Source organism: Oreochromis niloticus, linkage group LG16 (genome assembly GCF_001858045.2).
Source record: "Oreochromis niloticus isolate F11D_XX linkage group LG16, O_niloticus_UMD_NMBU, whole genome shotgun sequence".
NCBI lineage: Eukaryota > Metazoa > Chordata > Actinopteri > Cichliformes > Cichlidae > Oreochromis > Oreochromis niloticus.
The window spans coordinates 20,823,992-20,849,002 of record NC_031987.2 but is presented as its reverse complement, the minus strand read 5'-3'; the positions used below and the strand labels follow the sequence as shown (position 1 = coordinate 20,849,002).

The following is a 25,011-nucleotide window of genomic DNA, read 5'->3' as shown; positions in this document are numbered from 1 at the left end:
ATGAGAGAGATGTTTCTCAGCAAGAAAAGCTGTAAAAAAAAATAGTTACAGTTAGACATGAAAAATCTATGCCCTCCTTCACATTTTCCAAAGCTGTCTGGCAGACCAGATTGAACTCTCTGCTGAGCCAGAATAAATTAAATAAATACATAATTTAATCATTTAATTTGTCACTAATTAAATAAAATTTGAACTAAATAAAAAGATAAACTGGGAACCTCCTATCCCCGTGCTGCAGATTGCATTCTGGAGAATATCACTCCAGCTCACTGGGTGGCGGTAATCTACCCTAATGTTAGTCTTAACCACCGAAGAAGAACCAGCGGCAGAAGAAGACGAAGAAGAAGGACCCAGAAGCAGCCCGCGAATTGTCTGTGTTTCTCTGGGGTTTTAGAGCGGTTCATGTTTTGTGTACCTCTGTGGAAAGGTGAGGAATTAACATGTCATTATTTTTTTCTTGCTGGACTCAAGTAAATCTCTTTTGCTTGTTTACGTTTATTTTACTGCGTTTAACTGACTGCTTAGTTTTAGAAAACACAGCATCGATGCTTTATTCTGTCATTTCAGGGACATTTTTTCTGCAAAAAGCGCTTTGTAGGAAGGATTTAAGGAAGCAGTGTTTCCACAGGTTGTTTGTAGTTCCATCTCAGATTATGAATTTTAGTCAGAAGACTATAAAGTAGATGGAATATTAACTTTTGCTACTAGGGACAAGGTCCACGGTCCATTCAGCTTTTCGTGTTCGTATTGCTGTTCAAAGGTTGTTTCCAGTTGAACTTGGCCGGTTCCCGTCTTTGAGAGTGACCCACTGCAGGTTATCCTTCTGTCACACTGCTGCAGGTAATCATGTGAAAATAGCATACGTTTCTGTTTCATATCAGGTTCACTGACTGAGATGATGAGCAGATCTCGGTGTAGCTGATTCCTGTGCTCTTTATCACAGTGCAAAGACGTGTTCTTTCAGATTACTTTAACCAGACACTTGGATAACTGTTCTTGCAGGGTCCAGGATGAGGAAGAAGCTGCTGTTGGATGTGGACTGTGGCGTGGACGATGCTCAGGCCATCATGATGGCCCTGGCCGCCCCCAATGTGCAAATCTTGGGCATTACCTGTGTGCATGGAAACACCTCAGTGGAGAATGTGTGTAAAAACGTATTGCGAGTCCTGCAAGCCTGCAGTCACCTCGAGGTAGGTGTTCTTTAGTCGCACACTCGTGTTTTGTTAAAATCGACAAAGTAGCGTGACATTGTTGGAATTTCCTGGCCTCATGTGATAAGCGAGGTTGCATTTTATAAAATTGTCTAACAATGAGGAGTTGTTCCTCATGCCACATGACCCGATGCAGAACGTGGACAGTTTGAAGAAGTTGGCTTTAGTTCTCTAGTTTTGTCCAAATTCTCTGAAAATGAAATCAAGCATCTCACATATTACAGTTATTATATTAAACCAGCTACTGCTTGGAAACAATTGGGCAAAGTTAAACACAAAGCACCTCGTCTCTCTCAGAGGAATATTTTTTTTTATTCAGATTTGCCAAAGTGGTCAATTGTAGACATTTACTTAGTTTTTTATGCATGTAATCATAACATGAATAAAGAGAAATGAGCACACAAGTTACAGGATTTATGTTAATCCATTTCTTAAGTTAATCCTTCCACATGGAGATGTACCTTTGTACTTTTTTCCAAACATACAAAACAGAGGACTGCCAGTTCAGCCCGCTTCAAAAAGGCTTCAGGATAAATGAGTAACATAAATCAGATGTTTTATTAATCCTCTTTGCCTTGGAGGATGCACCAGGCTGTATCTGTTATTAAAATACACACAGCGTGGAGAGCATGGTAATCTCAGTGGTGAGGCCACCTTTATTTTTATTGCTCCTGTATGCTGTTTGTTTTATAATCAAATGCTTTAATTAGAAATTTTATTTGAATATCTCTTTTGGGAGAAATAAAGATTTTTATCTATCCTTCTATCTATGTTAGGTTGAGCTCTGTAGTTGCCTCTACCTCATCTGCTTCTGGTCACTCTGAATACTTTCAGCTTTTTGTTTCTAGGAGAGAGAAGAACAGGATGTCCAGATGTTACTCCAGAGAGAATTGTTTTGGTTTTATTGATATACAAAGTTGAGATGGCTTTTCCTCGAGGTCAGCACTAACTAGCTAAAGTAAACCAATACTGTTCTTATTATGTTTACCACAGAATGACCATTGTCAGAAAGTGGAAGGTTTCTGATGGCAGGAAGGTCACTCACAGCACTGTTTTACCTCTGCTGAGAGGGATGAATCCAAAAATTAGACAACTTGATTTTACACATTTTTTTTTCTATGCTCTTTCTAGGTGTTTGCTATTTAACATTCACACACATTCATTCTAGCAAAATGGGGTTAGTATCTTGCCCAAGGATATTTGGCACACAAAGCTTCTAATGAGCAGATGACCTGCTCTACCACCTGAGCTACAGCCACCCCAATTCACATGCACACAGAAGGTGTAATAAACTCTGAGAGTTACCCACTTCTTGAAATTCACATTAGTTTCATAACTGACTAATCTGACTTGCTCCACCGTTTACAACCTTGTTTACGAGCCACTCTGACCTCTCAGGTCATCAGCAGATTGTTTAACTGTTCCCAGAATGAAATCTAAGTGTGCTGAAGGTGCTTTCAGTTAGTCCGTTCCAGCTCTTTGCAACAAGCTGCGCGACCTGAGATCAATTACATCTGTGCTAACACACAAAAACAGTCTCAAGCTTTTTATATTTAAACCTCTGTGTTGAGCACATTGAGTTTGAACATAATGAAATGTGTTCTATAAATAAAAATGCCATTGCTGCTGTGTGGCAGTGTGTTGTAGCTTGAAACAGAACTCTGAATGTTACAGTTGCCTAAAAGCTGAAGTTGGTTTGGGAATGGTGACGGAATAAAAGCAGGGATGAATTATAACCGGTTCTGCGTTTGCATGTTTCTGCAGATTCCAGTGTTTAAAGGCGCTGCTATGCCGATCCTCGGCGACAGCGGCATCAGCTCGGGGGACTTCCACGGGAAGGACGGCCTGGGTGACGCTCCTGACTCCAAGGCTCCTGGTTTGGAGCTTGTTCAGAAGGAAAACGCGGCGATTGCTATGATCAGGATTGTAAACGAGAACCCGGGAGAGGTGAGGAATGTGTTAATGATAGACCCTCAGAATGAGATTGTGATATTTTCCACATTTCTCCTGTAAGTTGCTGTTATTAATGACAGTCTCACTCTCTGAGATGTCTGGGCTCCTCTCAACACGCACGCTAAGTAAACAGATGACGTCGCTATGTCAGCGATAAATGTCATTAATGTCACAGCGACATTTTCTTCATCACGTAAAAGGTTTTAGTGGAAAGCTCTGTGTGCTTGCACGAGTGCGCTTCTTGCATAACTTAAATCTGTGTGTCTTCTCTCAGGTATCTCTGGTTGCCACGGCACCCCTCACCAACTTGGCTCTGGCTGTGAAGATGGATCCATCTCTGCCGAGCAAACTCAAAGGCCTCTACATTATGGGAGGCAACACTGAATGTCAGTAAAACACTGTTGCTTCATATGAAGTCTACATAGGGCCAGAGGATATAAACTGTTTAGGAAGAAATACACGTTAGAATGGATTCTATGGTGTTTCCAGACAGACATGACTAAATAACCAGTGAACCCATTCTAACAGGAGAAACCATTATTAAATTGATGGAACATTTAAGTCGTTAGCTGTTGCTTTTCATTACCAAACTTTATGAAGTTTTCCAAGTATTGCTTTCCACCCTTTCAGTTTAAATTAAATCTCAAAACAAAACAAGGTAATTGGATTTATCAGTGACATTTTGTTTACAACATAGTTCATTAAATATCAACTGGTAATTTATTTTTTTTCACCAGAATTGTAATCTTTGTCTGTGTGGGGTTCTCATTATTGTCTCTACCCTGTGTAATCCAGCTCGAGGGAACACCACAGTGTGTGGGGAGTTTAATTTTGCTGTGGATCCAGAAGCTGCATACATCGTGCTTAAAGAGTACCGCTGTCCTACCTACTTGGCCGGCTGGGAGTTCACCTGCTATAACAAGTTAACCTGGGTAATGCCTGCGTTTACACGTTTTAGTGATTAGAAGTAGATTCGTGCTGCATGTTTGTCGTCAAGCGACCAAAACAAAAAAAAACCTTTTCTCTGCTGCACTTCAACAGGAGTTCTGCGATGAATGGTTGGCGCAGAACACCAGTAAAGCTCGCTTCATGAAGAAGATCTTCCACCACAGCTACCTGGCGGCGCAGACTGAACGCTTGCAGAAAGAGTGCGTCGCCGGTTCGGGTTTCATTTCCTGCGACTCGTACGCCGTGGCTGCCGCCATAGATGATTCGTTCATCATAGAAAGCGACCAATACCCAGTCAGCGTGGAGCTGTCAGGCACGCACACCAGAGGCATGATGATAGTAGACACTGTGGGTTTCCTGAAGGACGCTCGCGAGGTTTGTCTCATGAGGAAGGTGGACTTGGAGAAGTTCAAGCAGATGATGATGGCAGCTTTACAATAATATTTAAATTGGCCAAAAGCGGCACCTTTACAGTTTTGTTTTAATGGGGCGGGCAACATAGACGTCCAGGTTTGTGAATGCGAATATTTGAGGGTCCAAGTCCCTGTTTGAGTATTAAAATCAACATAATTTCCTTAGGGATTAATAAAGTATTCTAATTCTGTATTCTGATCAAACCACCAATCTTCCATTAGTAGATGATCTGCTCAGCTGCAGTCATACCTTCATATGGAAGAAGAGTTGCGTGGCATGTAAAACACCCATTATTATGTGAAAGAATGCAGAGCCTAAAATAAAGAGCCCTGCTTAACAGAAAGTTTATAATCACTGTTGTGATCGGCGAGATCTCCAGCTAGGATTTTAGAAAGCCTTTATATTTCCTTCATAATTACTGTGATGGACAAGTGTTGTAGGTCTGCTACTGAAACAGACACATCCCATGATATCGATGCTCAGAGTTGATCATAAGAAGGAAAAAAAAGGTCTTGAATAAAAATCAGACTTATCTTTATTTAATGACACCAAGTGGGATTTAATACATTTGTTTTTCATCCTTGAGAATTTGAGCTCACTCTTATACTTACGAAGTTACAAGGACTCAGAGTTTTGAGCCACATCTGTTTTAATTATAGTGTAATTCTGAAGGGGTCAAACTGACTTTAATTGTGGAATGACCCAACTGTGAAGGTACATGGGGGGGACATGAAGAACTTGATTTGCTTATTCTGTGACTGAAGAAACTGTAACAAGTGAGATATTAAACTGTTCGCAATGGTGGTCATAAGTCGGCACCCTGCATAGAGCAGAAACTGCAAGCTACACCTGTGAACTGACTGACATAGCACCGCCTCTGTGTAGGACACCTCATTTGTATAATGTTTATACTGTAGACAAGTTTGCTATCAATCAGAAGTTCAATATAATGTTTTGAAACAAACTCTTGTCCATTGTAATCATTAGTTTATTACAAGTGTTTGCATTTTCTTAAACACACACTCATCCAACATTTTTCTCCCAAGAAATAAAAACTCCCATCGATCAGAAGAGTTGTACAGGTTTTTTCCCCGTCCTGCACTTAGCTTGATTAGTCGGTAATCCTGTTTTCAGTGCGTCACCAACTTTCTCGACACATGTCCACAGCAGGTATTTGTAATGCTGGAACATTCCCTGGACATCAATGCACGTACTCGGAGCTGCTTGAACCTTAAAAAGATGCATCAGATTTCGCCTGGTTCCTCATTCTCCTTTCCTTCCTCTGAATCTCGACCTCGCGTCCAGCTGTAAACAGATGAGATCTTGGTTAAGTATTTTTTAACTGCACAGTAAGCCCCTATAAGAAATTAGAAAGCTCTCCGTTTTGATGACTAGTTGACTGTTTCCTAAACAGTCGAACACTAAAACTCACCATTGACCTCTTGCACTCAAAGAAGGATGTCTGCAGGGCTTTGCAGTGGCCTTCCTTTAGACACTCACTGGGTTTCTTTCCCTCCTGAAAAAATAAACCACTTAATACACTGGGCCCTTCCCATTAGTAAAATGTGCATTATATCCACACAATATATAAACACAAGTATAACTGACATCAGGGACATACCATTAAACACTGGATCCTCGTTACTCATATAAGAGTGGACAGGATTACCACCTGTTTTAAACATTTTATTTGACTTTGTGAGCTTTCTTTTTTGACGATGCTTGCTCTGGAGACTGCGCCGACTTGGCTAAAGTGCTGCTAATTCTTGTTATTGGCAACATTTGATAACCCAGCGAAATGACGACGTTCGTATCACAGGTGTAAATTTTAAGGTAAACGCGCGTCGCCAATCGACAGAAAGAAGGACAACTAATAATAATCTCGGTTAATATGTAATTCATATAGTTTTTAGCAGTTTAGCTGTTAAACTAAAGCACTGTCTATGAGGTGTACTCTGGGAGGCTACAAAGCATGGCTAACCTCAGCAATGCTCTTTCACAAGTATTTCTTTCCCGCGTTTTATTTATGGCTCTGACTGTCTCCAGATTGTCTTTTAGGTGTCACAAAATTGATTGCTTTGGATTTAAGCTTAATACCCTCAGCAAGGGTACATTAACTTACCTTAACAACACAGTCGTGCTGAAGGAGACATGCCTTAAAGTCTTCTCTGATGCCCGCGCATGCTCTGTTATCCTCCTCTTTGTCTTCGTAATATTTCGGCATTGTTGGGAACTCAATTTAACACCAGTTAAATTGGTACTAGTAAACTAACAAGTGAGAAAAATCAGCTAGTTCACAGCACTGACACCGATGTTATTATGAAAGCTGTAAGCTACCATCTTTCTGAAATGGCATGATGGGAAAACGGAAGTACTCCGTGAAAAGCTATGCATGCTGGGAACGATTGTAGTTTCCCTTGTATGTTTTGTATTCATCTACTTGCGAAAAGTTAACAGGCAGGATTTTGAGGTCTTATTTGCAAAGTTTGCAATCTCTTAAATCAAACCCGGTGATGCAGATGACATGAATAATGCAAGTAGAACAAAATCAACACAAAATGGCCATGGCTCGTAACAACTTTTAGCATTTATTTGGGAAGATGTCCAATGAAAAATGATGCAAGTCAGGCATACACATGTACACGATGAAGGCACATGAACTGATGGGTGCTTGGGGGTGGGTGGCAGCTGTGAAGCAACGCTCCTTTCCTGTTTGCCTTCTACTTTCTACAAATGCAGGAAGGAGGGGGGTCCTAAGGATCAAATAACCGTTTCATGCAGTTTACATGCATTCAGTTTGTTTAAATATGGATGCAGCAAACTCTCAAAACAGCAACTTGAGTTGCATTTTCTCCAATCTCTTCTATAAATGTGAAGAAATCGACCACTTTTCTTTTGTCAGGTGAGGTTTGATCAAGGGGCAGAGGAGCCTACTATGACCCAAAAGGCATTTTTAATGAATTACAAATAATAATAATGCACATGAGCAAGCGTGATTAGTTAATTAAAAAATATTAATATTGATTCCACCAAAAGGCACTTCACTACCCCCTTGAAAAAACCCCTTTTAACAAGTAAAAATGAGTGAAGTTCCACTTTAAAACAGCTTCCACTCAGTAAATCAGCCACAAATACAAGTTGATTTCTAGAAACTATCAGAGAGGCAAGAGGAAGTAATAGAGAGACATAAATTGTTGCTGTATTTATATATACAATCAGTGGCACTCTCCACAATGATCAGTAGTCATAATATTATGTCCAATCAAAAAAAACTGACACATGACTGGACAAACGAATTGCAATGTGGAGGAAGAAAAAAAACATGGGAAAAATGGAAAACTGGGTACAGCGATGAAGGCTAAGATTGTAACAAAGAAAGCAGTGCAAATCACGCCGTTTCAGATGGTTGTCTGGCACAAACCCTGCTCATTTACCACTTTCAGCATAACACACAATTATTGTTGTTGACATCCAATCACTAATTGGACTACGTGGGTTCAAAATGTTCAAAGCATTAGTATATCCAGCAATTGACGTGTAGGCAAATGTGAGCGGGAATAACTTTAAATAGTTTCAAGGGACCGACATATAAGGCACATATTACCAATTTCGACCCACACCTACAGCTTTGTTCAGCAGATTTCCTACGATCAAGTTTTTTTTAAGCAGTTCCAATAAATTAGTTATGACATTTTGTGTCAAAAGGAAAGAAACAATAACAAACTGAACCAAGCTATTTGTACTGACAGAGAAAGCAACTTTGCAAGTAGCTGTTATAATGAAAATAATATGTACAATAGCATTTAGAAAAGAAAAGAAAAACACACAAAAGTACAGAAAGACACAGACTCTGAACTACCATAAACATCTCTTGATAGAATAAAAATATATTTTACCTCTTGTACAAATTAAAGATTTATTTCAAATAAATTAAATCACCTTCATAGATCGTCAGTCGTAGCTGTAATAATATATCAATATAACAATATATTCCTTCAGGAAAATGGTGCCAAGGCAAAGTCCGATTGATTTCCTATAAATGGACACTGAGGTCATACACAGCCTGTCAGATAAGAGGTGTTGGTATTCATTGTCTTCATGGAGTAGGGTAGTTACCACTGATACTGGCATGTGGTCAAAGGTGTCACCGTCTGGTTACAGGCAGGATCTTTTAATCGGTAAGCTCATCCTGAGCGTGGGTTTCAGGATAAGCTGAGCATTTAAATGGAACCCACACCTTTCTAGATGGAAACATTTTTTTCTAATGTTTGGGCTGGTGTTGATCTGGAGCTCCGTCATCTCTGCAGAGAACAGAGAGCAACTGGCCACTAGTGATGACAACATTCTTGATCATGGCAGGCTTCGCTGAGGCGCTAGTGACAGTGCAATGCCCCAGTTCGCCCAAAAGGTGGCAGCATTGAGTAACTGAAGGATTTGGCAGCATCTACACCAGTGGCCAGGTGACTGGTTCTCCCCTAGATGCTTGATTAATGTGTCCCAGTATTTTTTCTGATTGTTTTAAAAGCTGCTTAACAACACAGAGCATGGATCAGAAGTCCTCACACACTCCGCTGTTGTTCGTCAGACAGTAGTATTCACATTCTCACAAATAAACGAAGAGCCAAAGGGGGAGGGGGAGAAAAGAACAAAGAAGGGGAGAAACAGACTGATGAGAAGCAAAAATAAGAAGATATATTAGGGACAGCAGGGGACAAAGAGGTGGTGTTCGTCAGACAAGCTCGGACGAGCAACTCTAAGCCCTAATGACTTCACTGCTGGTTGCTAGGTGCCAGGGGCCCTGCATAAGCAGGCTAGGGGACCTTTGTTCCCCAGGGGCCATCACTCACGTAGGCCCTCAGGACCATTCAGCTTGTTACCCTTTTTATATGTATCTGTGGGGAAAGAGGTACAACCATGGAGTTAGTGCAATGATATTCATCGTTTATTGCACAACACATCAACAGATGGCAAGTGTGATTGGCTTACTTCACTGAGAATGGCCCACACAGCAGAGTCCTTGAGAACCGAAAGCCGGAGCGCAACAACAGGATTCAGCGAAGGATCTACAGCCCCTTCAGCCACACCCTTTTCAAACTGACCTGTGCGTTTAAATAAACAGGCACACCTCAAAACTTGTAAGTGAACAGACAGGCAAAAAAGATGTTAAATTTACCAAACCTTAACTGATTTACACACATTTTCTAAAGCAATATGCTGAAGCTAACTAGAAAACATGTAAACAGTATGTAGCAATTCATTAAGTTCACATACCGATCCTATAAAACCGATCTTCAGTTCGCTTGTACTTGTCTTTGGTCTGAAGTCCACTTTCCTAATATAAGAGGACAACAACAGATGGACAGCGGAATGAAATGAAATAAAACACTCATCTTATAATCTTAATGACCTCTCATTTGAGCTGCATTCAAAAACATGCTGGCAACAGTTCTCAAAGTGTGGCTCACAGTGTCAGAATGAATCACCTCTGGAAGAGTATGCAATTCTGTCACACTCACATTCATGTCTAGGGATGGGTATCGTTTAGGTTTTATCCGATACCGGTGCCAAACCGGTACTTTTGAAACGGTGCCGGTGCTTAAACGGTGCTCAAACCGGTGCTTAAAGAATGGAGAACACAAAATTGGTCCAAAAACCTCTCATGTTCAGCTGGGTTTTTTTTGTAAAAAGATAACAATGTTAGCCTTTTCTGCAGCTATAGGGCATATATGGTCTCACTCTTGGCTGGAAGCAGCGCTTAATCAATGGAAAAAAACACAAACTTTGTCCAAAAACCTCTCATGTTTAACTGTTTTCCACTTTTTCTTTGGTCATTTTAGCCTTTTTGGCCAGGGTGAAGGGAGTATCTGCCATCAAACAAGAAGACAGCCGCATGTAACTACGACGGTGTTTGCTAGTTCACCTTACATGCATTAATGTAATAACGTGGTTAGCCTACTCAACGTTAATTACACACGAACAACATGAAGCTACTCACACAGAGAAGAACGGCTGCTGCTGCCATCATCATCTGTCATCATTTCTGCTACACTGACAGGGCTAGGGGCCAGGACTCTACTCTTCGGGGTTTTGGGGGATGTTGCTAACTCCGGGTCCGATAACAGGCACCACACCCGCAGTAGATGTGCTCGGTGTGAGGTCTCGCAGCAAGCTATCAAACACGGCGCATTTCTCGGCTTTAAAAAAAAAACGCTATGCGTCGCCAGGTGTTTTATCAGATTTGAGGTGTTACTTCCTTTGACAGTATCACAGTATCAGCTTAAAGCACTTGTTGCAGGCTGCTGAGTTTGCATCTTTTGCTGTGAAGTACAGCCAGACTTTTGATCACTTCGCCTTGGGCATTTTTAATCTGTAGCTCTGCTCTAAAAGAACGTACACACCTGGCCCCGCCTACTATCCTCGGAAACGTAAAATGATTGGCTAGAATTGGCTCAGGAAAAAAAAGCACCGAAATAAAGCACCGAAATGTGCGCTGCTTTTCGGTCTGGTTGCTACCGTTTATGTCAGAACCGGTGCCACCGGTACCCATCCCTAATCACCTGTCAATAATCAATACCCCACATCCCTCAGAGCAGCCATTCGATATAATCTAATCAGAGCCATTCACACACCGCACCAGAGAAAGGTGGCAGACGTGTGTGGGTGTTTTCATACCGAGACGGGCAGTATTTCCACTGTGGTGTTCTCGATCTTGTCCCCTGGGTGCTCCTGGTTACCGCTGCGAAACAGGAACCTGCCAGTCAAATCAAGCACATGTTTTAGTGCCGTCATTCATGGATAAGCATCCCTGCACTTTCTTTCTCCCCAATGATACCAGCCACACAGATGCACACAGTCTGTCAAATTGGAGCTGGGAGACAAAATAGCTGAATTTGGGTATGCAAAAGTATGCAAACCCGCTGCACACTGTATCTGAGCTGAAACATCAACTGGGTACAACACCAGCTTGGTTAAAATGTCCAGGCTGGTGTTTCTTAGATTTCATATTCAAGCCGTAACTATTATTTTTAAATACTATAAAATGCGATATTTCTGTCTTCTCTGCTTAAACCTGCCAGTACACTAGTATAGTTATTAGGCTCCTTGTTCCCTTTCTACCCTCGCTCCACAGAGAGTAGGAAGCCGGCCTGAGAATGCTTAATTTAGAGCACTCTCATTAGCTCGTTCCTTGGATTTGTACTGCACACGCTCAGATACGCACAAAAGCTAAATCTGAATAAACACTATACTAGATGAAAGTAAGTTAGGGCCACAACATCAAAACTGTGACAAACCACAGTACTGCGTCAATACGCAGAACGCTAAATAGCCATTTTTTGAAAGAAATGATATAAAGTTCTGTACACAATCAGAAAAATACTGGCAGCCACCCCTTAACATCCAATTTGATACACCTATGGTATCAATTTAAAAATCTTCTTTTCTGGATTCGCATTCACAATATTTTTCGAAAACTTGATCTCTGACCTTGGGGTCAAGGTCATTTTTAGTAGATGCACCTATGGTATTAATTTGAAACTTGAAAACTATGACACCTCGTTCGAGTTATCGCAACTTTGGATGTCCACGTGGCTCATCTGGTGGGGCGATAAGGGGTAAAAACCACACAAATAAAGCTGCTCTTTATTTACCGCTCTATGCTAACAGGCCTGTCAAATTTGAACAGGATATAGTCTCCAGCAGTAGGAGTGATGGCCCAGAAGAAATCCTCCCCTAGATACGTCTTCTCCAACGTGTGACCCTGATAAACCTGAAAGAGACACGCTCTTTTATTCCTCACATCATTTTGCATATAGCTAATTATATTTTTATCTGTAATTATTACTAATAACTATACAATGAATACAAAGGTACCAAAACTCCAGAGTGATACCTTCATTGAAGTGGAGACCTCAGCGGGTGGGTTAACATGCATCTTGTGCAGAAGGGGCTTCAGGAAGTCCTTGTCCTACACAAAGAGGAAACAAGTGTTTCTACACAGGAAGACATTTCAACTGCTGTGGAAAATAAACACCCGTGACTCACTGTAAGTTTCTGAATCTTTCCAGCAAGAGAGGAATGGAGCCCCACATGTTGAAATAGGGAAGGTCTAAACCGTACACGAAGGCTGGACTTCTGCCTCTCACAGTGTTTCTGAGGGGGAAAAAAAAGAGAGTGGCAGGAGAACAATGGTAAGACCTATTTTCGCTCGACTATTTCTCTCATTCATACAAGTAGTAGAAGTAGAATGCATACTGCATCTTTTTCAGGATTGCAGACTTTGACCCAGAGAATATGGTCCAGCAGCCAGTCGATGGGCTTCTCTTTGTAGAACATAAAAATGAACTCAACAATAAGGTTCAAGTCTGGAGCCTGGAACATTTTTCCTGTAGGAAACAAGTTTATAGACATCCATTGATCCTCCACAGAAGCTCATTAGCAACAAATTATCTGCAGCAAGATGATTAAAGCATGAAAAGGGCTTAGGGGACTTTCTGGCACAGAGTAAACAAGAGGAGAAAAAAAAGCAAATCAACAGGAATTAATACAGCAAGAAAGTGAAAATACTGTTTTGGAAACCTCAATTCTCTAAAAATCTTATGAGCTAAAGATCACCCTACCCACTCCTCATTTACTTTTGCTTTTTCCTGCTTATTGCAATTACCTAATTTCAGGAGTGATCAATATCATTTTCCTCTTTCTTTACTGGCTGCTCCCAATGTGCATAATTGCATTTCACTGTTGTCATAATCAAGTGCTACAGAATGGAAATGCCTTGTCATAAATGTGTTTTTGCTGATTGTGCTTTGTTTTGACAGAACACTGGTGGATGCTGAGTATTGATCAGGTGCTTAATGGGTAGTACCAATGAAGCCAAGCTGAGAGAACTCCAGGATCATCCAGTCTTCTGAAGAGAGCTGCAGGGCAAAGTTCTTCATGGTGGCAAAGTAGTTGGGCTTGGCCACAATGTCATCCTCCAGCTAAACAAACACACATGAAAATCAGACTGTAAAACAGAGGAAACCCTTAAAGTTAAAGGCTTTAATTGTGACATAGAGGGTGAGTAGCAGGAAGGAGACTTTTCTATTTTCACACAGGCACAGCTCTCTGAGCTCAGTTATGAAACACTTCTGAGTTTGCGCACTAAAGTAGAGTAGCACGACGCTATGCTAGGCAGTACCTTTTGCCTTCAGGTGAGAGCACAGTATGGAAATGACACATCGCACAAAGAAGACAGAAAGATAAAAAATGAACAACAGTTACATTCAGTTTTGAATGGCTTGTATAAGAATTTCAAATCCCATATGCGACATCTACTTTAACTTCAGGGCTGCAGAAATCTAAGAGGATCAGCCTACTAAGTAAACCTAGCTACAACAATAAACCACAGTGCCTCTGAAAAATGACCTGGTTTTCATTGATAAAAGAAAACCTGCTTCCTTACTATGCATGAAAACAGGCTTTCACATTTGCAAAAAATACATCGCAGTCCATCCAAAACTGGGAACTAATTGTGTAACATTTTGCATAATCAGCCTAAATTGTTGAGCACAGTACATTTGCAGTGTGATTCATGTTTGTTTTGGTACACCCTGTCATTCGCTCTGCTTCAGTTGTTATCTACAAGCTATAGCATGCTAGCAGGATTAACTGTTAAATCTGGGAAGATGCCGTCCAATTTTAATTACAGCGTGAACACGCACTACACGTTTTAATCGGCCTCCCTGTAAGGCCAGAGCCGGAGTCTTTTCTGCTGCCAACAAACCAACAATGATGTAGAGCTCAGAGTGAAAGTGAGGTCAAAGGCTTACACAGAAATTCCAATAAAGTTTATTCAACCAAGATGACTGTGTGCTCAGTGCTGCCGTAGCAGAGAAAGGGAGAAAGTTTAGTCTTGGAAGTCAATGAAATAGAATAATTTTAAAATGACTTTCAGAGCATGTAAAGCCTCAGTTTTGATTCTAAAGCCCAAACTGGACTGTTGGACAAAACAGATAATTAAAGGTCAATATGAATATGTTGCACTTTTTTTCTTGATGAACTTTTTTTAAATATTTCTATTTTTTAATGTTTAATAAAAACAATGAAGATCAGACAGGAAAGCAGAGAGGGACATGTACCGAAAAGCCCTGGGTTCGAACCCAGGCCGAACCAGTAACAAACCAATACCAGAACTCAACAAAGTGTGTGTTCAGCTTTACATGTTACTGCACCAAGGACATACCTGGACATAATAAACTCCTTTGCTTACAGCATACATCATGAGGAAAGAATAATCCAGGTTCTGCTTCGTACGCCATCTAAAAAAAAAAACATCAACAAAAAAACACAGAAAACACAAATCAAATGTAGACACATAAAAGCTGATTCCATTTTATTGTATTTTCTTCTCAGGGATATTATATATGTGCACAAAGCATGTCAGACACTTTGCTTTACATAGAGAAACCAAAACTGTAGTTCCGGCTATACACAAAGTTGCAGCAGCAGACTCTGAATAATTGAAGAACCAAAACTGTCGCACTAATTGTTTGATCTAAATGGTGTTGCAGATTGACTGAAGGCTGCAGGTGTTCTTGTGTGGGAGGTGCCTCAGGGTGCACATGTTCTGTCACATATACACACATATACTATTAATAAAAAGATCACGAGATCAAGCTGAGGGCATGGATGCACACTCACACAGAAATAAGTGTGTAATATACAACACACCACAGCGACCATGTTCAACAACGCACTGTACATCCCCATCAGAAGCATCAGCGCTAACAAACACCCACAAATGAACATAACACACAGTCCTCCGCGCCTTAAAGTTATTATTCGAGTGTGTATTGTAAGTCTTCACAAGTATTGGCTCAAACTGCACCATAAACAGATTTTTAATGAAGCCAGTTGTTAGCCTACTATAAAGTGAAGATAAGTAGGGAGGATAACAAGAGCTGAGCACTACAGAGAGACAGAGGCAGAGGGTGCTGCTGCCGATGACCTTGATCTGACTTTGAGAAATGTCTGTGGAATACTAAGTACCTACGCAACCTACCTAAAAGCTCTCGCCTGCTCTCTCCCCTCCTACCTTCCACCCTGACTCATCCTTTATAGTTTTTCTGCAATCCTCATCACAGCTCTCCCGTATTTCATTCTCCCACGGTTGATTTCTCCACCGTTTCCGTAATAATTTCCATCACATTCTTTGCCCTCATTCAGTGCCGCAGCTCTGGCTTCCATACCTGACTCTCTCTTTGGAGTCTCCAAAAGTCTCTTTGAGGTTGGTGAGTTCGGGGTAATAGGAAGCTGGTGGGGAGATCACCTCCAGCAAGCCTGTGCTCAGCTCTGTAGAAAACCTGGGGAATGAAGTCCATTTGTGATGTCAAGTATGGGACACACACACACACGCATGTACAATGTCTTTTCAGTCCTTAACAATATTTATACTTTTTTGTTTATACCCATCAAAAAAAAAGCAGAAAAATATACTCACTCTTTCTCCAAGCCAGCAACCACGCTGTGAACGTATTCCAGGTCAGTCTGGATCGATCGTAGCATAAAGATATATCAGACAGAGAGACCTTTTAGAATCATTTTTGTTTCACTGTGCAGAAACACGGTGCTATGACTCATGGTTTATAAATACGAAAATCTCACCTCCCCAACAAAGACTATAATGACACAGTCGAGTTTTTCCTCCGGTGACAGCTTGTCTATTAGCGAGCGCAGCGTCTCTGACAAATAAGACTTCACCTTCCGCTTCACGGTGGGGATCCCCATCACCATAGTAACTAGGAGGAAGACAGAGAGAGGTGAGAAGCAAGAAGAGTCCAGGGCTGCAGGGGTGGCGGTTTAATCAAGTGGATCCAAAACCAAATAAAGTTTGCTGTTAGACAACAGCAGATTACACTGGCCTAAAGCCCCATGAACAGCACTTCATGCCCACAATGACAGATGTCAGTGGGAAGGATGACTGATGAAGACGGCTTGTAATGCATCTGCACTACCATGCTTCGTGTTCTTAACGAAGTGTTCTCCTCAATCAACACTAACTTCGGAAAATGTAGGTACACTAATTAATTTCAAATAATCATTTTTAAATTACAACCAAGGCAAAGAGTCCCTGAATCACTGTGTGAAGGCAAAAACAAGTGGACTTTAGACATAGGTTAAAATTATATATAAACTTCTATTATGTGGCATTAATTTCAACCTTTGATCTGTAGAACACTGTTAAAGTTAAAATAATAATCATAAAAAAAGTAAGGCAAGACAAAGCCAAGAGAAATAAGGAAACAAAGCCAGAAAGCAGAGCTGCTGATTTAATTATATACTTTTATAACCTCATATATTCTAGGGCAGGGGTCGGCAACCTGCGGCTCCGGAGCCGCATGCGGCTCTTTAGTCCTTATAGTGCGGCTCCGCGTGGTTTGGGCAAATAAATTAGAAGTATTTAGCTGAAGTGTATTTTATTTATGTTAGTTCTTTTTAACTCGTAGTTCTAAATTGGAAGATTATTGTGATATTGAAATATAAAAATAAAATTATATTCTATTATTTTTTCATCGCTCAAAATAAGCGTCACACTCGCGGAAGCCGGTGTACCCGCGTACCCGTGCATTTATCGAGACTTTCAACCCCAGGTAGGCCAATTATGGATCTTCGGATCCACATTATGTCAGCAGCTGTTCTCCACCGTGAACTATGTTAAAGACAAACACCGTTCACGCCTGACAGATGACAGCTTACAGTCCTGCGTAAACTGACTTCGTATAGCCCCGATTTGCGGACTCTGTGCGCAGAGGTTCAGGAGCAGAAGTCCCATTGTAAACAAATCACGGCAGACCCGACGATGTTTCCATGAACACACTTTTGAGCATCTCTTTATTGAGCACTTTTCACACACGGTTGCTGTACGCATACAGCCGGCTGTAGCTTTTCAGCTCACAGCCCGACACACACCACCAACAACACAACAGCACAGATAGCGCAGACGTAAAGGCAGCGAGGCGTGATTGCGGGTGTCGCTCAGGTGCGTCCGCTGCAAACCACGCCCCGCTGCACGCATTAACCAGGTAAAATACATATTTAGGCAGAATTTTGCAAATATCTATTTTTCATTTTTCAGCAGCATAGAGCTTTTTTCCAATTATTTTTTAAGAGTCAGGTCAAGGCTCCAACAGCCCGAAGGCGATATAAGGGTGGCGGCTGACAACAGTTTTTGTTTGCTACACGGATCATTTTAGTTCAGCTGGGTGTCTTTGCTTTTGTTATATTTCTTTAAGAGTTCAAAATGTGTTGATTACATAAATATAATTTAATTTTCTCTGTAGCACTTCATGGATTTCATAAGCAGCACACCTTAGTTGTTCACACAAAGCATAAAGATAAAAAACAATATATACAGTGTTATCTTCATTTTAGATGTCAAAAAGTATTTGCGGCTCCCAGTGTTTTCTTTTGCGTGGAAACCAGGTCCAAATGGCTCTTTGGGTGTAAAAGGTTGCTGACCCCTGTTCTAGGGTTTTGCTTTATATGAATAATCTAAAAGTTATAGTTAAGGTAATATAAAAAGAGAATTTCACATTTTGACAAGCTGCTAAACCCAGTCTCTGTTAATATATGGCAACCAACCTAAACTGTCATCAGTTAATTTCCTACATATGCTGGGAGAAGATTAAAAACAAACAAAGAAACAAACACCAGTCACAAATTATGAAGCTAAGTAAGCCCACAATTCGAAGCAGACATGCCATCCACCATAGAAATGACATCAACTAACATTACATTAGCTGATCAATATTAATAACATCGTTAAAACATTTATTAACATTTGAATTTAATATCTTAACAACATTAAGATCATAAGGAAATTTAATTGTATGACCTCTTTATGGCTGATATTGCACAGGGCCATTTTTTTATTATGGAGCTATTTCCCAATATCTACATCAGACTGAAAGCAGTTTATTTTACTTTGAAGGACACAAGAATCACCTTTTCTGGAAAACGTGATAATGAGAAAATGAGTGAGCAGAAAGAGTACAGCGAGCCCACACTGGTGTGAAAGTAATCAGGCTGGTTATTTGACACATAATTTGTGTTTTCCTGCTTTCCTGCTGAGGAAAATTGGTGATGAGAGCAGCACGAAAATGGCTATTTGTCTGTATGCTCCCTTTTTTATGTTCAGCTTTCTCTGTCTATATTGCATATGTTTTATTTAAAATCCCAGATTCACACCTAAAGGAGGTTTGGGACATTTTACACAAAATGTACAACGATGTCCAAGAGGAAAACATCCCAGAGAAAATTCAAAAAAGCTACAGTGCTCATGGAAGTTACAAGGGACGTTGTAGAGAAAATTATGACTTAAGTGCACGTCATGTTGTGTGCATGAACCTGTGTGTATGCAGGTGTGTATTTGTAGGGAGCAACATGCTAGCTGAGCCAATGTGGGGACACGAGGGGCTACAACAAAAGCCTAAAACAAACTTGAGGTGTAGATAAGTGAGGAGCAGAGTGAGACTGCTCCAGAGCGTGGAGAATCTGTCCCAGTTCTGCTTTGTGTTTTTCACATGGAGCTCCATGTCGTATAGCGACACCCACCACCACTACCAAGAAAGTAGGTCGAGGATGAAAGGAGAATGTGGGAGGAAGGAAAAGAGACAGAGAGTGACAGAATAAGGGAGGATGGCAGACAGTGAATGAGTGATAATGCATGCGAGTGCAGCACGAACAGGCCCGACTCCAACATCGCCCCTCCCCATGTCCCTTGATCAGCTCGCCCGCATCATTCTGGCACCCTTTCATCTCCTTTATGGAAAAAAAGCATTTCTGTCTCCTTCTGCCACAGCAGTGAAAGGACCGGGTATGACAGAACATGCATATAAGAAAAGCAGGTCTTCAACTATATCTACAAATAAGGCATTATTTGTTCCATTACTCTCCAAGTCTGGGATGTACACTTATGTCCATATTTTATTGGACAAATGCACAATTTTTCTACTTTTGCCTCTGTTCACTATCATAGTGAACTTTAAAGTCAACCCATCAATATGTGACAAAGTGAAGCCTTAAAGCTTTAATTCAAGGAACTTCACAAAATGTTTAATTGACCTATTCAGGGATTTCAGTTCTTTCCCCTCTTTTTTTATTTAGAGGATACATATAGAATACAAATATAATAGCAAATAAGTCTAGAATCCATGGACATCACCAAGTGCTCTGTTTCCTCGCTTGAGATCCTCTGCCAGGCCTTTACTGTAGTCACCTTTTATTGGTGCTTGTTTACAGGTCTTTATTGCTTCAGTAACTAAAAAGCATGTCATACTGGGGTTGAGATAAGATGACTGACTTATCTCCTACTGAAACTCTTGGGTTGGTTTTGTAGTATGCACTGGGTCATTATCCATTTACTGAGAAGCACTGTCCAATCAGTTTTCCAGCATTTGACTGAACCTGAGCAGAGAGGACAGCCCTGTATACTTCACAATTCATCCTGCTGCTTCTATCAGCATGATAGAAGCAGGGGCCAGCCTGCCAGCCATAGATCTCTATGCCATAGCATTGTCTCCACTAAGCCTGACAGATGATATTTTATTCTTCCTGAGACTAGAAAATATACTCACTCTTTCCATCATTGTAGTACAAGCTAATCTTGGTACCAACTGTCCAAAGTTTTGGGGGGGATTTTCCCCAGAACTGTGCAGGTAAAACCTTTTGAATTAAATCTGAAAGTCTGCATTTTAGTAACATCTTGACTGTTTTATTTAACATCCACTGTGGTGGTGTAGAGAGGCAAAACAACAAGAAAGCGTGTGCTTTTCCAACAAATGCTGAATCTAACTGTACAAGGTTAGTTCTACCATGGTTTTTATGCCATGGTTGATGTCCTATGTTCCCATAAATACATATATGCTTCTGATATTGCATTAACTAACTAAAGAAAATGCGGTATAGCATCTAAACTTATATGGCTCATTTAATAAACAAAGGGGCTTTCTTCACAATCACAAGAAAATAAAATCACAATATGGAATCAAAAACCATGCTCAACAATGCAAGCTTCACAGCCTGTGGGCTTTGAAGCACATTTATGTAACACACTGTCTGACCTGCATCTTAAAACGCCTACGTCTTGGTCACAGATAAACAACTGGCCTGATAATTATACTCCAATGTCAATAATGTGTGCATCAGGTTTGACACACTGAGCTGAAAATGAACCAAACAGCGCTTTGGCCTGTAAAACTCAACCCTTTGAAGAAACTAGAGCTGTTACAACTGCATGGTAAATTATGTAACAGGTAACACATAACACACTAAGCTTGTATGTGCAATTTGTTGCCATGCCCCAAACCTTATTAATGTATGTACCAACAAGTGACCAAGGCATTTTAGAGTATGCAAAAATGCTGGAAGCACTTAAGAGCATGCAAGCACAGAACACGACATCAGCTCAAATATCCCACAATGCAAAGCAACATGACATTGCTGGACACATACTCAAGCTCTCGAGATCCACCAATGATAACATTTCGTTTAAAGTATTCAGGTATATATTTTTTTAATATTGTTTATCGGTGCTTGGCTCTTCCCAAATGAAGTGTGGTTACCATGGAAACATGTCACTAACTGGCAATGCTGTTCTCAGGTGGTGAAGTATTATAGGCTAAGCAGTTTTTCCCAAAAAATATGCATACTACTGAAATTCTCTTAAAATTATTCCGCCTTTAAAAGTGCAAAGCACAGGATTTCTGACACATAAGAGGGAAACATGGCACTCAAAGATTTCTGAGCTTAAATCCAATCCAATCACACAAAAAAACAAACTTTTTTAACACTTCACACATCACAATCTGCAAACGCCCTGAACTGGGTTTTTTTCATCGGCTAATTTAGATAATGCTTCAAAATAACTGCCTGAAGACGTTTCAAGTGACAGGATGTGCTCTTTAGAAGGACTTTGGCTGAACCCCAGTCCTCCGTGTAAAAGTGGATATGACTGAAGCAGAAATGACAGGATGTTAAAAATCTTTAGAGCTAACACTAAATTAACTGGTTTTGTGTTGTTTAATGAACTAAGATCCCAGCTACAGCCACTGAACACAGACATAATATTTACCACTGCTTTACATGGTTTAAATGAAAATGTAATCCAGGCAAAAGAGCAAAGAATAAAACATGCAAAGATGTGGTTTGTCTAGTATCGGTCCAGCATTTTGTTGCATCATCCCTAGTTTGCAGAGACAAGCAAGGCAGCGTCAAACAGTATCGGAGAGACCTGTGAAGCAAGTTACGTTTAGCCCTCGAGGTAATTTATTTTACTTTTTGTTTCTTCCAGTTGTGACGAAGAAAACAACAGTGTGTGTGCTAAGAGGAACACATAACTTCCTATGATCAACAATCGAGCAGCAACAAAGATCACTGTAAGAAATTTCTCCTTCTGGAAAAAAAGGATGAAAAGAGGTCTTCAAGTGTAGCCTGTGACATGTTAAATAGATGGTCAGCAGAAACAAATGCTAGTGTATAACTGATGTTGCTTGGCAACGGACAAAGTAGTCATTGTGTAACGGCACAAGATGACAAGCAGATGACTTGCTAAAGGCTACATATGTGTGACCCGGCACAGCTGCTTTTACAGTAACACTCTTGTTGACTTTTGTCTGAAGGGGTTTCAGGCAGGTCTCACTCCAATCATATAGGTCTCAGAGGTTCCCTCTCATCCTCGCTCAGTGTCGTGTCCTAATTTCCATAGCTATAATTATCCCAATGTCAGATATGCTTAGAGCAGCAAAGAAACAAAAGGAAAGGTTAAAAAAAGCTAAGATAGATTAAAAATAACAAACTAAGAGAAAAAGGGGTATTAAAGGCATTGTTGGTATCATGACACAAAACTTGTCAGCAGCCAGCCAAGTATGCTATATGACATGCATGATTAGTGGAGGGGCAGAAAGTCTGTGTAGAGGCATTTGTCTCTGTGACCCACCAACCGTACAGATCAACGACTACTTCCCAGCAGCAACACCTCCAGCTCATTTGTGCATTCCAGTGAAAACAACTGACAGCACTTTAGGAGGGAAAGTTGGTGACAGGATGATAGCAGGCAGAAACAAACTCAGCATTATCAGTGGGAAGGCTCATGTCTAAAAGAAAGCCAAAATGCAGGTAACATACACAATCTGTGAAAACATCAGATGGAGTGGTAACAACCAAGATATGGCAACATCAGAATTTGCAGTTTTTTCTTTAATGTAGTACGTTGTTATGTAACATGTGCTTTATTTGACTAACCACACACTTGGAATTTAAGGGTCACCTTCTCACCAGCGGAAGGACGCAGATTAAAACAGCTTTAAACTTTTCTCCTGTAGCCTTAGCATCCAGGAACATATGGCTTTAGTTTATTTTGTAAGTTTTAATCTACTACTAGAGTTCCATCAGCTTTGTGCTTATGTGCCACCATACCTTCCACTACTTAACCACTGAGGTGTAAATAAGCAGGCAGCCAGAGAGAAGAAACCTATTTCTCCGAGTTGTCCCTGTTTTGTTTTCCTTTAAAATGTCTTACATCTATGTTTGTCCAGCTATCAACTGCAATGTGGAAACGTCATTTGAACTCTTTGGCACTCAGGCTGAAAGTTCACGCCACCTATCACACTTACACAGCCAAAGTAAAAAGATAAGTAAAAGTGAAACAGTAACAACAATTTTCCAGTTCCTACTCATCCGCCTTGTACACAGACAGACACACATGCGGGTAGGGCTGATACACACAGGCATGTTTATTGATTACCATCTTCACACTGTTCTAAAGCTCTTTCATAAGAACCCAGAATGTATGTAATAAAGTAGCGCGGGTGGCTTATACAAGTAAACAGGAAAAATGCGTAAGCAAGTGAAGAAATAAGTCAGAAACAAAGGAGGGCGATGTGAAAAGTGAAATTATTTAAATCTAAATGGTCAGACTACAAAAAAAACAAACACGGACTACAATTATCTCCAACTGTGCAAATAGTGTTTTGCATAGCTCAGTCCAGATGGGTACTTGTTGTGAACTAGTCAAAGAGTGAAAACTTGTTGAGACTTGATTTTCTCTCTGGTGTAATGAGGATCTCTAGAGGGTTTGCCGTGCTTATGCAGGATGAGCACGCAATGCACATCACAAAGAAAAAACAAAACAAAACAAAACAAAACAGAAAGCCTTGTAAATTAGGAACGTTAAACTGAATCTGCAGTGTGGGTATACACTTCTCACCTCCAGTTCGGCCAAGACCAACCTGCACTGCAGGGTGCAGGCTGCCCTCATTGTTGAGGAGGTGAGGCAGATGGTGGTAGATATTTGGCACCTGAAGAGGTTTCCTGTTTGCTAACTCCTTCAGGAGTTTCTGTGTCTCATCTGAAAACAAGCACAGAGAAACACATTAAGTGAAGCGCTCTACCTCATTTTCATGAAACATTTAAGGGACATGACCCAACTGTTAACACACAGATCATGTAACAATGATATTCTTGATGGGAGATGGGAGTATGTCATCCCTTATTTTGATCGTCTTCGATAGCATATCTCTGCCATTACAATCACTTTAATGACTGAAAAAAAAATGCAACAGAAGCGTCATCTCTTCAGAATAAATGACTTTGATGTGGATTACCGACAAAGCTGCAAATTCTCCAAATATTGACATCTTTAAATCTAGGTTAAAGACCTACTTGTATTTTATGGCATTCTTGGGTTCATAATCTGTTGACCATGTTGTTTTATTTTGTATTTGAGCCATGTTTTTATGGCAGACAGTCTGGCAGACAGTCTGCCATCTATAATCCAGTTTTGAGTTCCCTCCCCAGACGCCTTAACGCCCACTCACATCCTGGGCCATCTGACCTCAGGAAATCACATGACAAGGTGGGGCCAGGTTTCACAATGGGCTTACCCGAAACCCTGGCTGATTAGGTCCCACACCCGCTTTCACACCTGGGCGCATGTGATTAGAGGATCACCAGGGGGTCCTTTGTCCCTCCTTGGGGGGATACTCCCACTGGGTTTAAATCTGGGACTCTCGGCCATTTGACCTTAGAACTGAAGAAGCTTCTCGGATGAGAGGTGAAACGTCTTCAAGCAACTTAAAGAAGTCCAGACGCTTTTCTTTGCAAACTCCTTTGACTACGATGACCTGGATGACTGAGAACCTTCACAGACATGTTTTTATTTGTAATCTTGTATGTTATTCACTTTTTATTCTTTTGTAAGGCACCTTTGGACAGATTTTTTTCCATGTATAAATGTGTTTCATAAACAAATTTCACTTACTTACTTAACTAAATAAAAAAAGCAACATGATTGCATCTCTTCGTGTGACTGCTGTCTTTCACCCACCTAGATTTTAAACCCACCTGGTGGTTTTGAGAGTTGAGTCTGTCTAACTGAATTTGATCAAGGAAAATTTTACAAATGAAGTACCTCTTAGAAAAGGTACAGCCTGGTCTCAGAATATTTAAC

General features: G+C 40.7%; 3 protein-coding genes across 4 annotated transcripts in view; 1 reads left to right on the top strand and 2 right to left on the bottom strand.

The window, feature by feature from the left end:
• Nucleotides 1-299: 299 nt before the first annotated feature.
• On the top strand, nt 300-5,594 carry si:dkey-4e7.3 (probable uridine nucleosidase 1). 2 transcript variants are annotated; one of them, XM_005457829.3, is made up of 8 exons: nt 300-427; nt 568-628; nt 761-840; nt 1,003-1,190; nt 2,976-3,158; nt 3,439-3,550; nt 3,960-4,096; nt 4,206-5,594. In XM_005457829.3, the coding sequence occupies exons 1-8, from the start codon at nt 403-405 to the stop codon at nt 4,551-4,553; spliced, it is 1,134 nt and encodes a 377-aa protein (XP_005457886.1). In that variant the 5' UTR covers nt 300-402; the 3' UTR covers nt 4,554-5,594. The 2 variants fall into 2 exon arrangements, with proteins under 2 accessions (XP_005457886.1, XP_003453004.1); XM_003452956.4 differs by lacking the exon at nt 568-628 and having other exon boundaries at nt 313-427; nt 4,206-4,553.
• On the bottom strand, nt 5,044-6,918 carry coa5 (cytochrome C oxidase assembly factor 5). The gene is made up of 3 exons (XM_003452957.5): nt 6,649-6,918; nt 5,959-6,042; nt 5,044-5,831 (listed from the first exon to the last, which is right to left on the bottom strand). Exons 1-3 carry the CDS (start codon nt 6,748-6,750, stop codon nt 5,790-5,792), a joined length of 228 nt encoding a protein of 75 aa, XP_003453005.1. The 5' UTR covers nt 6,751-6,918; the 3' UTR covers nt 5,044-5,789.
• A 177-nt stretch (nt 6,919-7,095) lies between these two features.
• mgat4a (alpha-1,3-mannosyl-glycoprotein 4-beta-N-acetylglucosaminyltransferase A) overlaps nt 7,096-25,011 on the bottom strand; it is a 35,000-nt gene continuing 17,084 nt past the window's right edge. Inside the window, exons 3-16 of the mRNA XM_003452958.5 lie at nt 23,770-23,910; nt 16,170-16,303; nt 16,006-16,052; nt 15,755-15,868; nt 14,749-14,824; nt 13,390-13,504; nt 12,780-12,910; nt 12,570-12,677; nt 12,418-12,492; nt 12,176-12,294; nt 11,199-11,277; nt 9,798-9,858; nt 9,513-9,625; nt 7,096-9,418 (exon numbers count right to left, since the gene is read on the bottom strand). Of these exons, the coding sequence (XP_003453006.1) occupies nt 9,392-9,418; nt 9,513-9,625; nt 9,798-9,858; nt 11,199-11,277; nt 12,176-12,294; nt 12,418-12,492; nt 12,570-12,677; nt 12,780-12,910; nt 13,390-13,504; nt 14,749-14,824; nt 15,755-15,868; nt 16,006-16,052; nt 16,170-16,303; nt 23,770-23,910 (1,340 nt within the window). The 3' untranslated portion in view covers nt 7,096-9,391. The remainder of the gene's footprint in view (nt 9,419-9,512; nt 9,626-9,797; nt 9,859-11,198; nt 11,278-12,175; nt 12,295-12,417; nt 12,493-12,569; nt 12,678-12,779; nt 12,911-13,389; nt 13,505-14,748; nt 14,825-15,754; nt 15,869-16,005; nt 16,053-16,169; nt 16,304-23,769; nt 23,911-25,011) is intronic.

Coding starts and splice junctions, on each gene's coding strand:
- si:dkey-4e7.3 (XM_005457829.3), top strand. CDS start 403: ATGTTTTGTGTACCTCTGTGGAAAG. Junction 1,191..2,975: donor AAGCCTGCAGTCACCTCGAG/GTAGGTGTTCTT, acceptor ATGTTTCTGCAG/ATTCCAGTGTTTAAAGGCGC. Junction 4,097..4,205: donor GCTATAACAAGTTAACCTGG/GTAATGCCTGCG, acceptor GCACTTCAACAG/GAGTTCTGCGATGAATGGTT.
- coa5 (XM_003452957.5), bottom strand. CDS start 6,750: ATGCCGAAATATTACGAAGACAAAGAGGAGGATAACAGAGCATGCGCG. Junction 6,043..6,648: donor AGCACGACTGTGTTGTTAAG/GTAAGTTAATGT, acceptor TTATTTTTTCAG/GAGGGAAAGAAACCCAGTGA. Junction 5,832..5,958: donor TTGAGTGCAAGAGGTCAATG/GTGAGTTTTAGT, acceptor ATCTGTTTACAG/CTGGACGCGAGGTCGAGATT.